Source organism: Cryptotermes secundus, unplaced genomic scaffold, assembly GCF_002891405.2.
Source record: "Cryptotermes secundus unplaced genomic scaffold, Csec_1.0 scaffold1274, whole genome shotgun sequence".
Lineage (NCBI taxonomy): Eukaryota > Metazoa > Arthropoda > Insecta > Blattodea > Kalotermitidae > Cryptotermes > Cryptotermes secundus.
In genome coordinates this window covers 977,245-989,704 of record NW_019718632.1, presented here as the reverse complement: position 1 = coordinate 989,704, position 12,460 = coordinate 977,245, and the positions used below count along the sequence as shown (strand labels likewise).

Here is a 12,460-nt window from a genome sequence, read left to right as displayed (position 1 = left end):
GTTGGACACATCGGAGGCAGATATCCATACTGACGATACTGACAGGATTCAAATAACTGTCAGACATCAGAACACACAGAGAATAAAAAGATATGAGCACATTGTAATAACAAACACAAGAGTGAATCCCATTCCAGGAGCTGAATTACAAACTACATAAAAATTCCCAAGACGCAGCTGAAGATCACAGTGGAAATGACAGGTCATGAAACCTGTCAGTATGTACATATTAACGGATCTTCAAGTAACTTCAACATTCACCACCTTTTGCCCATCATTTCAGGGCTGCCAACTGTACAAGTTCGTTACTGAAACAAGACGCAAAGCCCAAGCTTACAATCTCCCTTTTAATTCCTAATCTTGGGACTGTTCATGAATGTAGTACATCGGCTGCCGTAATGATGATTCGGATGAATGAATTTATTGCAAGGGTGGTGTGATTATCTATATCTAGCAGGCGTAATATATTTTTATCTCCTCTGTCCTGTGGTGTTATATACGAGTCAAATTCTACTTTAATGAAGTCTGAATATTCATATCTTCAATATTATTGGTGTCCAGTTGCTTTTAAGGTATGCCTCTGCTTAAAACGTCAGGTATCTGATTTCCTTCTGTAAAGTGTGAAGGAAGTCAGAGTGTTAAGAATGGAAAACAGTTCTAGCCTCAGAGAGCATGCAAGGATAAGGCAGCAGTGGGCAGCTGTCATGGGCACAAGACCGTACCGTGTGAGCGTCAGAGCAGTGTAGTGTAATTAGACCTCACAGCAGATTTCCTTATGTTGAGTGCTATTAACATGCTCACTGTAGTCATGTCAGAACGCATATGTTGTAGGCTATGAAATTCCATGACTTATAAAAGCATTTTCAGTTCAGGTAGACAGACGGAGAGGCTTCATTGTTAGATGACCCACATAAACGTGTAAACCTCAACAGGAAGCCCGCCTCAGTTTGTACTTACCATATGTGGCTGGAAAAGAAATTCCCGTTATGGAAGGTGAAGCCGTTTCCACCACGAGGCTCCAAGAGACTGGTACCCACCAGCCACATTACAACATGGTGCCACACCCAGCAAGACAGCAACGTGCAAATGATTCACTGCTGCAAAAGTATACGTACCATAAGTATTTATTTCTTAGAAAAATTGTGTAATGTTTGTGTGAACATTTTTATGAGTGAAACCTGAGGTTAGCAGAGGAGCAAACATTTAGAATGTGATCTTCCGGGTTCTAGATAATGTATGCTGGTAGGTGATTACGAACATTTCATAGGAACCTGTTGCCTCTACTTTTCTCTATGAATTAGTCACCTTAGCAACATCACATAAAGAGTAGAGACTCCGTCTCCGAGATCCTTCTCTAGTTAACCACAAAAATGGTGCTCCTGAAGTGAACTGTGTAGGGATTGGCATTAGTGCTAATGAAGTAAGTGGAAATAGCAGGCATATGGATTCTGTGAAACTTCATTGGCTGACACAGAACTCTGTCTACAGCTGATACTTCCCACGGCAGTGCCTCAAAGTAAGAGCACAACTGCACCCTCCCACATCCTTTTCAGTTAACTGTTCGCCCGTCCTACCTTTCAATGCTATACAATCAAGGCTACTGGTAAAATCATTAAGTAAATCAGAAATAAAATAATAAAGAGAAGCCAGTCTCTAGTTTACAGATTTATTTAGCAATATACAAGCATTCCAACAGAGCCAGCGCACCGTGTATGCAACTCAAACTACAATCAAGACCAGTATCATACTACACTGTAATACTGGTGCTCCCTACTACATCTTAAAATAACTAAACTGAATACTAGTACAAATGCTTCGAAAAACACTATAAAACTATACAGTTGAAAATAAAAAATAGGACAGTGAAAATAAAGCATAAATAAATATGATTACAAAGTTTAAACGTCTCTTTGGAAACTAAAATTACAGGATTGACAGTGTCCAGTTCATGTGATGGTTAATTTGTAACTTCTGTCTCTCTACCTCTCCCTCCCAGCTAACCCTGATTAGCAAGGGTTTACCATAACTATTTCATGGGATGAAGGTGTGGTTAGACTTACAGATATATGGGGCATTTTCCATCATTCCTCAAACCCGGGCAAAGATTAGCTGCATATAATAGACCCTTCAGAGCAGATTTCCTAGCTACCAACACGTGTTTCTTTACTCAGAAAAGGATGACAGAAAATGTCCAGTACGTGTGTCAGTTCTACTGCCGCATTTCAGATGTTGAGACAGGTACCTGCCACAGTGGCTGGGTGGGCCACACGGGTACCAGTGTTAAACAGTACGACCATCTGCAGTATGAAGGCACCTTTAATAACTTTCAGTACTGGCAAAAGGATGATCAGGAGGCGTGTCTCCAACACAGATCACTGCCCACAGATGCACTGGTGTGACACTGTTGGCCATTCCGACAGATAGCACGGCATACAGGTCTTGGTGGACCTCGGTGAGGTGTCCCACTGTGGACAACAAAACAAAGCAGATTGTTAAGGGCAGAAGGATACCAAAAATATGGCGACTTAAATATGTACAGTTAAGGCAGAGAAAACGCTCATGGCTATGCAGTATGAAAATGTGGAACCCACGTAAATGGGAGATCTCTGAGCAAAAGAACCAATCTTGTGATCTGATTTGAAAGTTATCAGGTGGAACTGAAAAATGCAAGAGGTCACACACATAACAGAAATGCAACACCAACAGAAACTGAAATGAGGAACCAAAATCAAAAGTTTACGTTGACCCAGACAACCAAGAGAGTTCAGACGGCCACTAACCAGATTAAAAGTTCAGTTTCTTTAGTTCAGTATGGCTGACATTCATTATAATGCTTTTGCTGTTGTGTTTTCACACATCTGCTGTTACGCATGCCCAAAGTGTTGCATTAGCAGTTCTCCTCCCTTGCCCCACTGTTCTGATTCAATAAATCCATCAGAGCATTTCGTACTGCTGCACCATGCCCGTGTTCATTCAGTGCACCTTCCATATGCACAGCAAATTTCAGGAATGCAGTCGCTATGGATTAGGAACAGTCACATGCACTTGGATCAGAATAACTGTACCAAACAATGGGCACAGCAGTGATGGCCCCAGTATTAACCTTCTGTTGATTTTACAAAATGGTCCTTCTAAAGGCAAACAATCCTGTCAGCAAGAAAGAGTATTTTTACTGTTCAGAATTCCCTAACACACAATCCTTCAAAACAAAAAATGTTACCAAAAGTACATAAAATTATTTAAAGAATTTAAGTTAAAATAAAGAAGTGAAAAATACTTAACTAATGAACAAGGTGACAAGACAGTAACTCACCTAAAAGAAGAGGTGGGTTTGGGTGCGGGTGGGAAGTAGACCGGTGTGGAATAGCGCCGCCTCAGTGTTCGTGATGTGCCAGCTTGAACAAGGCAGTTGTTACTGCTGCAACTGTTGGAGTTTGCAGAGCGCTAACAAAATAAATATAACATATATTTAGTACAACTCTCTGAATGAATGAAAACATTTCACGTAAAATGTATGAGCTACGGGAGCCTGGCGAGAGAATATCCCGTGCAAGTGACTGGATATTTCTATATTTCTGTTGATCCCATGTAACATGATGCAAAGCTATGGAGCCACAAGTGACTCTGAGGAATAAAATGAAGAAAATACAAAACAGGGGAAATCTAGCCTTGAGATTATTGACTTGTGATCATCAAAATTCAGTGCTAACTAGGGGAAAATATTAAATCAAAGATCATTAAATGGGGGTTCCTCTGGATGTATGATAGCAAAACAATTCTCTGCTGGGAGACCAATGACATTCTGTCTCTCATGTAACTGGAACAAGACATAAACAGAAGTCTCCACTCACCTCTGCAAAATGGGCCAGCCCAAGGGCAACCTCACCACTGCCACTTGAGCCTTCACCTAGGATTCTGTCACGCACGGGAGTCAGAATGCGGACCCTCTCATCAGGCCGTGGAGAGTCCCCTCTGGATGAGGCAGCAGCCGACACTGACGGCATGGGACTAGGGCATCTGTTCACGAGAGCTGCAAAGAGACAAAGATATATGAATTGAAGTGTTCTGTGACTGACAGCATTCACTGATCATGATCCTCTCAAACTCAACTTACACTTCAGTCTTCTGCCAGGGTCTCCAGCGAAGAGTGATAGCATGTTTATGCTGCTCCTTTGAGACAGCATAACAGCAACAGGCTTCATAGGTGGAAATGGGTTAGTAATGAACCCATTGGTCATTGGCTGTGGTTGGCTGCCATGAAGGCTGGACAGGGGTCTCGGCTGTCTGGATGTCCAATAATGTAGCACTCTCTGGATCACGTAGCAGACTGCAAAAAAAGCACGCGCCATTATAAACAGTGGCAAATTGACTGTTCTAGGGCACAATAAAGATTGACATAACGTTTCATTAAGGCGGTTCAGAAAGTCTTGGGTTCATACCTCAGCAAGCTGGCCATTATAGACAGCGACAAATTGACTGTTCTAGGGTACAATAAAGATTCACAAAACGTTTCATTCAGGCAGTTCAGAAAGTCTTGGGTTCATACCTCAGCAAGCTGATCATACACATATTGACCACAGAAAATGAATCTGTGTTCATGTCAGTATGGAAGTGGTGAGTCTGTGTTTGTTTTTTGACTGCCAACTCCACAAGCAGGCAACACTGCGCTTGTTTCTCTTGTAAATATAACCCAACATAACCAAACAGTGAGGTGATCTCAGTAACACTTACCTGCTGTTGACGCTAAGATGAGTATGGTCATGGATGGGAAGTTAAGGGCAGCTGTGTCCCCATGAGAGTATGTGACAGCAAGGTTCAGAGGCACAAAGAGGAGGAGAAAAATACGTGAGGTGGTCGGAGCTCTGATAAATGCTGCAGTAATCATTCCCACAATCAGGTACAGAAAGTGAAGTACACAGCTGTAAAGGTGATCCAGCTGGTTGCCAGTATCTGGCATCAGGTTGTTGAGCCAGCCCAGGCGCTCATCAAATTCCTAAAAAACAGTTCAGAAATGAATCACCAACTGCACAACTGCACAAATAAAACATAAACAAACAGTGACAAAATGAGGGAAAGGACCCGATACACAATAACACAAGTGGCAGTATGTACATCACGATAAAACTGCAAAGTGTGGGAGGATGTTTCAAGAGAAACGGTTAACTGTCAGATGGCTGGGATGCATGTATCAGTTTCCTGCGAAGGACAGAGTACCTTGATACCTGAAAGCTGACATCTCCAAACACTTTTGTGTGCTGCTGAGCAAGTTGTTTCGCATCTTCGTCAACCTCTTACCAAATCACATTCTGTATCCAATGGAGCAATTTGGCCATATTAAAGTGATCACGATTTTTTGTGCTATTTTTAATATTTAAATGGGGAAGACAAGTCTATTTCCTTTTTTCTTTTTCAATTTTTTGCCCTTCCCCTTACCCCCTGCTGGCACCCTTGAAGGTGTGTATATATTGTAATTCCAAGCAGTCAATTTCATCAAACATTGCTCAGTACTTCAAGGGAATGTACTGAACTTAAATTTGTCAATTCCCTGTGGTTCTGATCAACGACAAACTGCATGTGCCCACAAACACTTACCTGTCTGGTCTTGTCCAGCAGATCCAGGAGGAAGTTGACTGTGGCATTGATCTGTGACAGCTTGTAGAGTGCCGAGTTGTACTGCGCTCTTGCCGACTCATGGCGTGCAAGGATCTCCTGCGTGCTGTGATCTGTGAGCAAGAATATAAACTGCATGTTAGTTCTGAGGTGCAATGAACAATTTGTGGACTTGAACTAAAGTGAGGGAAGCGTTAAATGAAGGTCATTTAACACCAAGTCCACTTATGTGTGATCACTGAAACTGAATATTAAAGAGAGAGAAACCAAAGAGTGATGGATATTTGAGGGGGGGTTCCAGTCCATTGCAACAGCAATGGGAGCTTAGCAGTTCGCTAGGATCTACTTTGGAATCAGACCATGAAAGAGATGGCAAAATTGTGTTTATTTAAAAGTTACTGTGCCCATGTCAGTGCATGGTGCAGAAGTATGGACACAAGCCAAGGCAGATATTGACAGACTAACTGCAGCTGAGATGTAATTCTTTGCCAAGTACAGAAGGAGAAACCAGAAGAGAAAGAATAATAAATGGCAGAATGATACAGAATTTAAAGAAAAGTAAATTGTAAAATAGACTAATAGTTAACACAGTCAGATGGTAAAGGCACAATATAAAAGTGACTGAATCCAGAATCCCAAAGGTTTTGAACAAGAACAAGAGATCAGGAAAGAAATGACAGAAAGGAAGGAAGAATATGGGAGGAAACTGAGAAGGCAAAGAAGCTTTGGGAAGACAGACAGATGGAGAGGTCTGGTTGTTACTGAAGTTAATTAGATTCATCCAGCACAGAACAGGGACTAGCAATAAGGTCCTGTGTACACATGAAGCATCCTTACCAATCCTCTGCCAGAGGAGAGCCACCTGCTCCATGACAGTCTGCAGATCTTCCCGCAGTTGCTTGTGATTCTCATGGCGCTCGTTCACCTGGCTGCTGAATTCCAAACTCGCCTCATCTGTCACACACAAACAAGACCATTATTATAGTGGGCAGTAGGAGGAGTCCATGATCACTTATGATGCCCCAGTGGGGTGAATGAGGTTGTTAAATATGAAATCAGCAGGGCCAAACTTAGTAAACTGCAGAGACTGGCATGTTTCAGTTCAACTGGAGTCATGAGGATGAGTGCTCTACTTTTCCGCAAATCTGTCGAGAGATATTATCTGTAGAAGACAGACATTCCTCACATTAAGTAAGGGTGTTAAACATTGCTCCAGGACATTCATCTGAGTTTGGAGGAGGAATTTCTAGTGCAACAATCCAAATCGCCAAATCATACTCACCTAATTTGTTTCTGACATCATCCATCATCTTGACAAGTTCATGGTGACCTGATGCTATCAGCACTTTCTCTCGTGTCAGCTCTCGCAGATTCAGGGCTACGAAATCCTGAATGCTGTGTTGGGTAACTCTTAACTTCTCCTGCTGATCCATAAGGGACTGGTGGCCATCAGACACAGCTTCCAATGTACTAGCTGTCAGTGATTCCAACTTCTGATGGTCTTCCTGCAACATAGATAAGCATAAAGTTGCCAAGAGTTGATCACAAGGTGAAATGCTGGCATAATAAGAGAGTGAATTTCAAAATATCTCTAGAGACATTGTTCACCAACAGTGACTTAATATATGCACATGAAATACAATATTTCTGCTTTTGTATTCCATAAAATAAAGACAAAGTGAATTAAAATTTTAATTTTTAGGCTTCTAATTTAATTAGGCCTGCAGATGGAGCACATGATAATGTGACAGACTGTCCCTTGTACTCTGAGAAATGCAACCAACCCTAGATGTGAGGTTTTTTCATTCATTTCTAGGACATATGTGAGATTAACATGAAGGAGCTTATAGAAACAGACTGTAAAGCTGTGAACTGGGTGTGATGGGCTTTTGAGGTGACAACCATGAACCTTTCCTCCTTGAGGACTACCACCTCATCATGGAGAGGTTCTCACGCCCCAGTGACCTGTTGAGCTATGCTGGCGTGAGTGTAAGCTCCTGGTAGGGCAACCCATCTCAGACAGGTAAAATGGTAGGAACCAGACAAAGTGGAGTCCCTGGTCCTCCAGGTTATGGGTTGGGTGTGGGCCTAACAACCCGACCCTATACAAATTTACTGTTACAGAACCATGGAGGAGGCGAATGGACCTTCCAGTTCAGCAACACACAAGAAACTTGTCTTCTTCTCCTGACCACACTCTGAGTTCCATGGCTTGGAATCAATAAGCATAACATGACACTTCCATCTCCTTTTGTCGCTTACCTTGAGAGAGTCCATCGTGTTGAGGTGGCTGTGTGCAGAGTCCATGAGTTTGTCGACTGTCATCTCTGTGAGAGCTCGAAACTGCTGGTTTCTGGCAGCATAACAAACGGCCCTGGCTCGGTTGTTCATCAGATGGTATGCATTCCACATGTCTGGGTCCATCGAACTTGTGCACTGTTGAAGGCTCTGAAATTGCATTTCTCACATAGTCATTCTGTCTTTTTTGCTGACACACTGCATGTACTTATATATTATTTTCCTCTTCCAGCATCCATGATCGTTTGTGTTGTTTTATTCAGCCCTAATGGATGTCAGCATGGCAACGCACATACTAATGGGGCACATAAAAATAATGATGATTACAACACTACACTGATGTCCATAGAGCTAAATAAAACATCACAAAAAAAACATGGATGCCACAAGAGGAAAATAGGGCAGGAAAGGGTAAAAAGCTGAGTTCTTAAAAAATGTACTTTGGTGTGAACGATAAAATGTAATAGCACTGAAATATTTAGACTTCAGAACCAGTGCTGTGCGGTGCTTATGAAATGTTAGCAGCTGCCTGTGAATTTATACATCACAGTTCAGGTTTTTAGGTATCAAGATAACAAATAATCTAAAGTTCAGCTCACATGTTCAGTCCTTGTGTCTAATATGAATATTATTAAATCCTTGAAATATTTACTTTGCCAAATTTCAATCCTTAGTAAGTTATGGTTTGATTTTTTGGGGCGGAGAAAGTGAAAATGCCAAAGTATTGAATATACAAAAAAGGACACTTCATTTAATGAAATGTGTAAATAGCAGAACATCATGCAGACCTATTTTTAAAGAATTAAAGATTTCAACTCTTACCTCCTTGTATATTTTTGAGGTGTTGTGCTAATTTCATAAATATAATTTATACTCTAGGAGAAATTCAGATTTATATGAATATAATACTAGAAGGAAAGCTTATTTTCATGTGCCAAATTGTAACACATCAACTTTTATGAAAAGTGTTATCAATATGGATATTAAATTGCATAACAGACTGCCTTTGGAATTAAGTAATTCAGATGGACATAAAAACTTTAAATGTAAGCTAAAAGTAATTTTACTAGATCATCCATTCTATACATTGTATGAGTTTCTTTTAGAGGGACAGCAGTAAGCATAGCAAAACCTCTGTTCATCAAATGAAACAGATAACAAATGGTTGCTTGTAGCATCTCAATGTGATCGGTGACTGATATGGTCATATGGACTTCTGATTTACTGAGATACTCTTAAAATTCTCTCTATAAATTAATAAGTTTAACAAAACTAATATGATAGCCATTTTCTTAAATTGATTTGCATTTCAATTTATGTATTGTATCTAATTTGATTATTTATCTGGTTCTGATAGTATGTGTTATATTTTAATTGTAGGTTCAACCATGTCAGGGGTAATTATTTATTTATATAATAATTTATACATTATACCCATAATATATTTGCAGAACCCTCTTCTCAAGAACGACAAGGAGGCACACGTTTGGCCCCCATCAAAGAGAAATAATAAGAAGGACAACGCGAACCCGCTTGGTTTACGAACTCAAATAGTTTTAACAAAACAATTATAAATATTTTAACGTATTGGAACAGCCGCTGTAGTTGTCAAGACTTTAGTATTTATACCCAATTATATATTATTAATATTACATGTATACATTTTAACTATCACAACATATATTGTAATAGTAGCTTCCAAATGTATTGATGTAAAGGTGTCCCTCTGATGATGGTCTCTGAAGACTGAAATACATAAGGGTGTAAATAATTGAAATAAGAAAAATCTTCACCAGCACACTAGACGGAACTGCTTGACGCTTCGTGATAATTATTTATTGTTGGAAAATTATAATATTTTAGGCATTTGGGCAAGATCATTTCAAGAATGATGTATTTAATGATGTGACTTCTTCAAGTGTTACTACTGTTGAAATTACGAATGCTTAATAAAATTAATGAATGAATGAATGGCCACATAAAACCGAAACACATGAAAGCTGATTGTAATTTTAATGTTATTTTTAAATTAGGTGAGATTGTGAACTGAGTTGCATTAAAGACGGAAGTGAATTTGTAGAGTGCCTAACCTAACCTAACATTAACACAGAAAAACAAAATGTATGTGGCAAGATTATTTCAGTAAATATCAAACCACCAATACAGGTAGTCTGCTGGCTGCTACTCAACCCCCACCCAATGAACATCCATTATCCTTTCAACTTACCATTCTGGTAGTACAGGGAAAATGTTGTCTCCCCTCCACTGCAGACTGACAGTTCAATAGATTTACGCTCATTCTGGCCAGTTCTTCCTCTGTCAGATCCGAACATCTTTTATGAATATTCACGACAACCTGCAAAGAATTCATATTTTTTAACCTTATACAAATTTCCATTATATCGGTTACCACATTAACAGTATAATTAACATGTACTTGCGTAATTTATTGTCGCGCCATAGTTCAAGCGGTTAGCTGCTGGCTTCCCACCGCAGCAGCCCGGGTTCGATCCCGGGTCTGGTCAAGTGGTATTTGTGATGGACAAATTGGCGCTGGGGTAGGTTTTCTCCGAGTACTTCAGTTTCCCCTGCCAATCTTCATTCCACCAATTGCTCCACAATCACCCTCATCTGTCATTTGGAGCTGGTACAATAGGCGACAAGTAGCCGCAGTACAAGGGACTTATTCCCACCCGACCAGGAATTAAAAAAATACGTAATTCATAATCTTATTACTTATTAGCGATGTACTCATTGTCACTGTTTCAGTTAACAGGCTCAAATTGTAATGCATAAGTACAATTAACTTATATATATATAATTTGTATTCTTATTCATATTTCAACTAGACTGTTATTGTACAGATGTCATTGTATTTATACTGTATCCTATAGTGTCTACCCGTATCTGGATTTACGGAACGTAAATAATTTGTAAGGCCGCGCCATCGCCTAAGCGGTTAGTCGCTGGCTTCCACCGCGTCGGCCCGGGTTCAATCCCGGGTCTGGTCAAATGGGATTTGTGGTGGAGAAAGTGGCACTGGGACGGGTTGTCTCCGAGTACTTCGGTTTCCCCTGCCAATCTTCTTTCCACCGAATTCTCCATCATCATAATCACTCAGGGTAGGCTATAATAGGCCAATCAGTGGCCGCCGTGCCGAGTGGACCCACTTGGACTCTAACCCCCACTAAGCGAATTAATTTTTTTTCTTAAATAATTTGTACATTGAACAATGAACGAACTTCATGAATGGTTTTACTCACTCGATGTTGGCAGTCGTCTAGGTCTGACATCTTCATACTCGTGTATTTCTTTGCTTCTTGCAGAAATTTTTCATCTTCAGTGCTTATTTCAAAATGTACCTTAACATTGGGAACATCAACGGTTCCACCCCAAAACCAATCAAGAAACGACGCATCACAACTTCTTATTAATAACATAAACAAACAAACCAGCAATGTCTTTTTAATCACAATCATTACTGCATGAGCTGAACGACCCATTTTAAATCAGCTGAAATTTGTAGATATCGCCTTGTACGTCACTCGTTATATTATTAGATTTACAATTGCGAACCGTAAGCCACGGACTAATAGTTATTCAATTTACCGAACGCAAATTATTATTATAACAGCCTCACTCTATAGATGAATACAACTACAGTGCATATAGCGTTCTATTATTCTAGCGTAACTACTCCTTCCACCCTCTGAACCGACACGTCCGGAACACCACTTGCAACTGAGTGCCTGTTGCCGAGTGTTGATGATATATGTGCTGCTGTCTACTGTTGATTACATCATCGCTGCTGACGTGGCCTTCCGCCACGTAACACGTTACACCTCTGTTGACCAGGGGGAGGAATCTTGAATAGGGGAAAAGGCAACACGGTAACTACTGCCTCTAAGAGCGGCGGACGAAACTCACGCTGGGCTCAACCAATCAGAGAGCCTAAACAAACCAACTTGAATACCCACAATTCCGTGCGGTTATGTGCGGTTATGGTGGTGCATTATATGCAAATTGGTAGGTATGAATTTTGATTTCATGTGGTTGCGAAACGAAAGTAGACATTTGCGAACGAAATTACAGCTGCATGTCAAACATATTATTTGTGTATATGAATATTATGCTTACTACCACAAATGGAATTAGAAACATAGAATTCTTTCAGGCCTAAAATTTTTCAGGTTATCATGAACTGTCATCTAAATGATATTTTTTTATGATATGTTCTGCAACTTTCTGTTTATCCCAGAGATTGTCTGTCCAGTGTGAAGGATTTCTAAGAGTACCGTGATGGTGTTATAATTTTTGTATTGCTTTTTGCAGTATAAACACGAAAACGACATTTGCTGCTGCTGGGTGCTTGTCATCCAGCAAGCAAGGCATCAAATTCTTCAACTTTCCAAGGGATCCAGCAAGGTATGTCTGTTTTAATTCATGGTGTAATTACTTTATTATGTGTTGCTTAATCCTTTAAAATGTTTGCAGTGCAACCATTACCAAGTAGCCACCAACGTTTGCAGTGAAAGAAACCTCATTTCTCATA

At 40.3% G+C, this 12,460-nt stretch overlaps 1 protein-coding gene across 2 annotated transcripts; it reads right to left on the bottom strand.

Annotated features, from left to right (window-relative positions):
• Positions 1-50: 50 nt before the first annotated feature.
• On the bottom strand, positions 51-11,663 carry LOC111863128 (protein brambleberry). 2 transcript variants are annotated; one of them, XR_002842553.2, is made up of 12 exons: positions 11,172-11,663; positions 10,136-10,264; positions 7,873-8,058; positions 6,893-7,115; positions 6,448-6,564; positions 5,593-5,723; positions 4,732-4,993; positions 4,115-4,327; positions 3,852-4,030; positions 3,314-3,444; positions 2,243-2,465; positions 51-1,097 (listed from the first exon to the last, which is right to left on the bottom strand). XR_002842553.2 is itself a non-coding variant. In XM_023849164.2 (11 exons), exons 1-11 carry the CDS (start codon positions 11,409-11,411, stop codon positions 2,348-2,350), a joined length of 1,929 nt encoding a protein of 642 aa, XP_023704932.1. In that variant the 5' UTR covers positions 11,412-11,663; the 3' UTR covers positions 1,348-2,347. The 2 variants fall into 2 exon arrangements, 1 of the variants encoding a protein (XP_023704932.1); XM_023849164.2 differs by lacking the exon at positions 51-1,097 and having other exon boundaries at positions 1,348-2,465.
• Between the last annotated feature and the right edge of the window lie 797 nt (positions 11,664-12,460).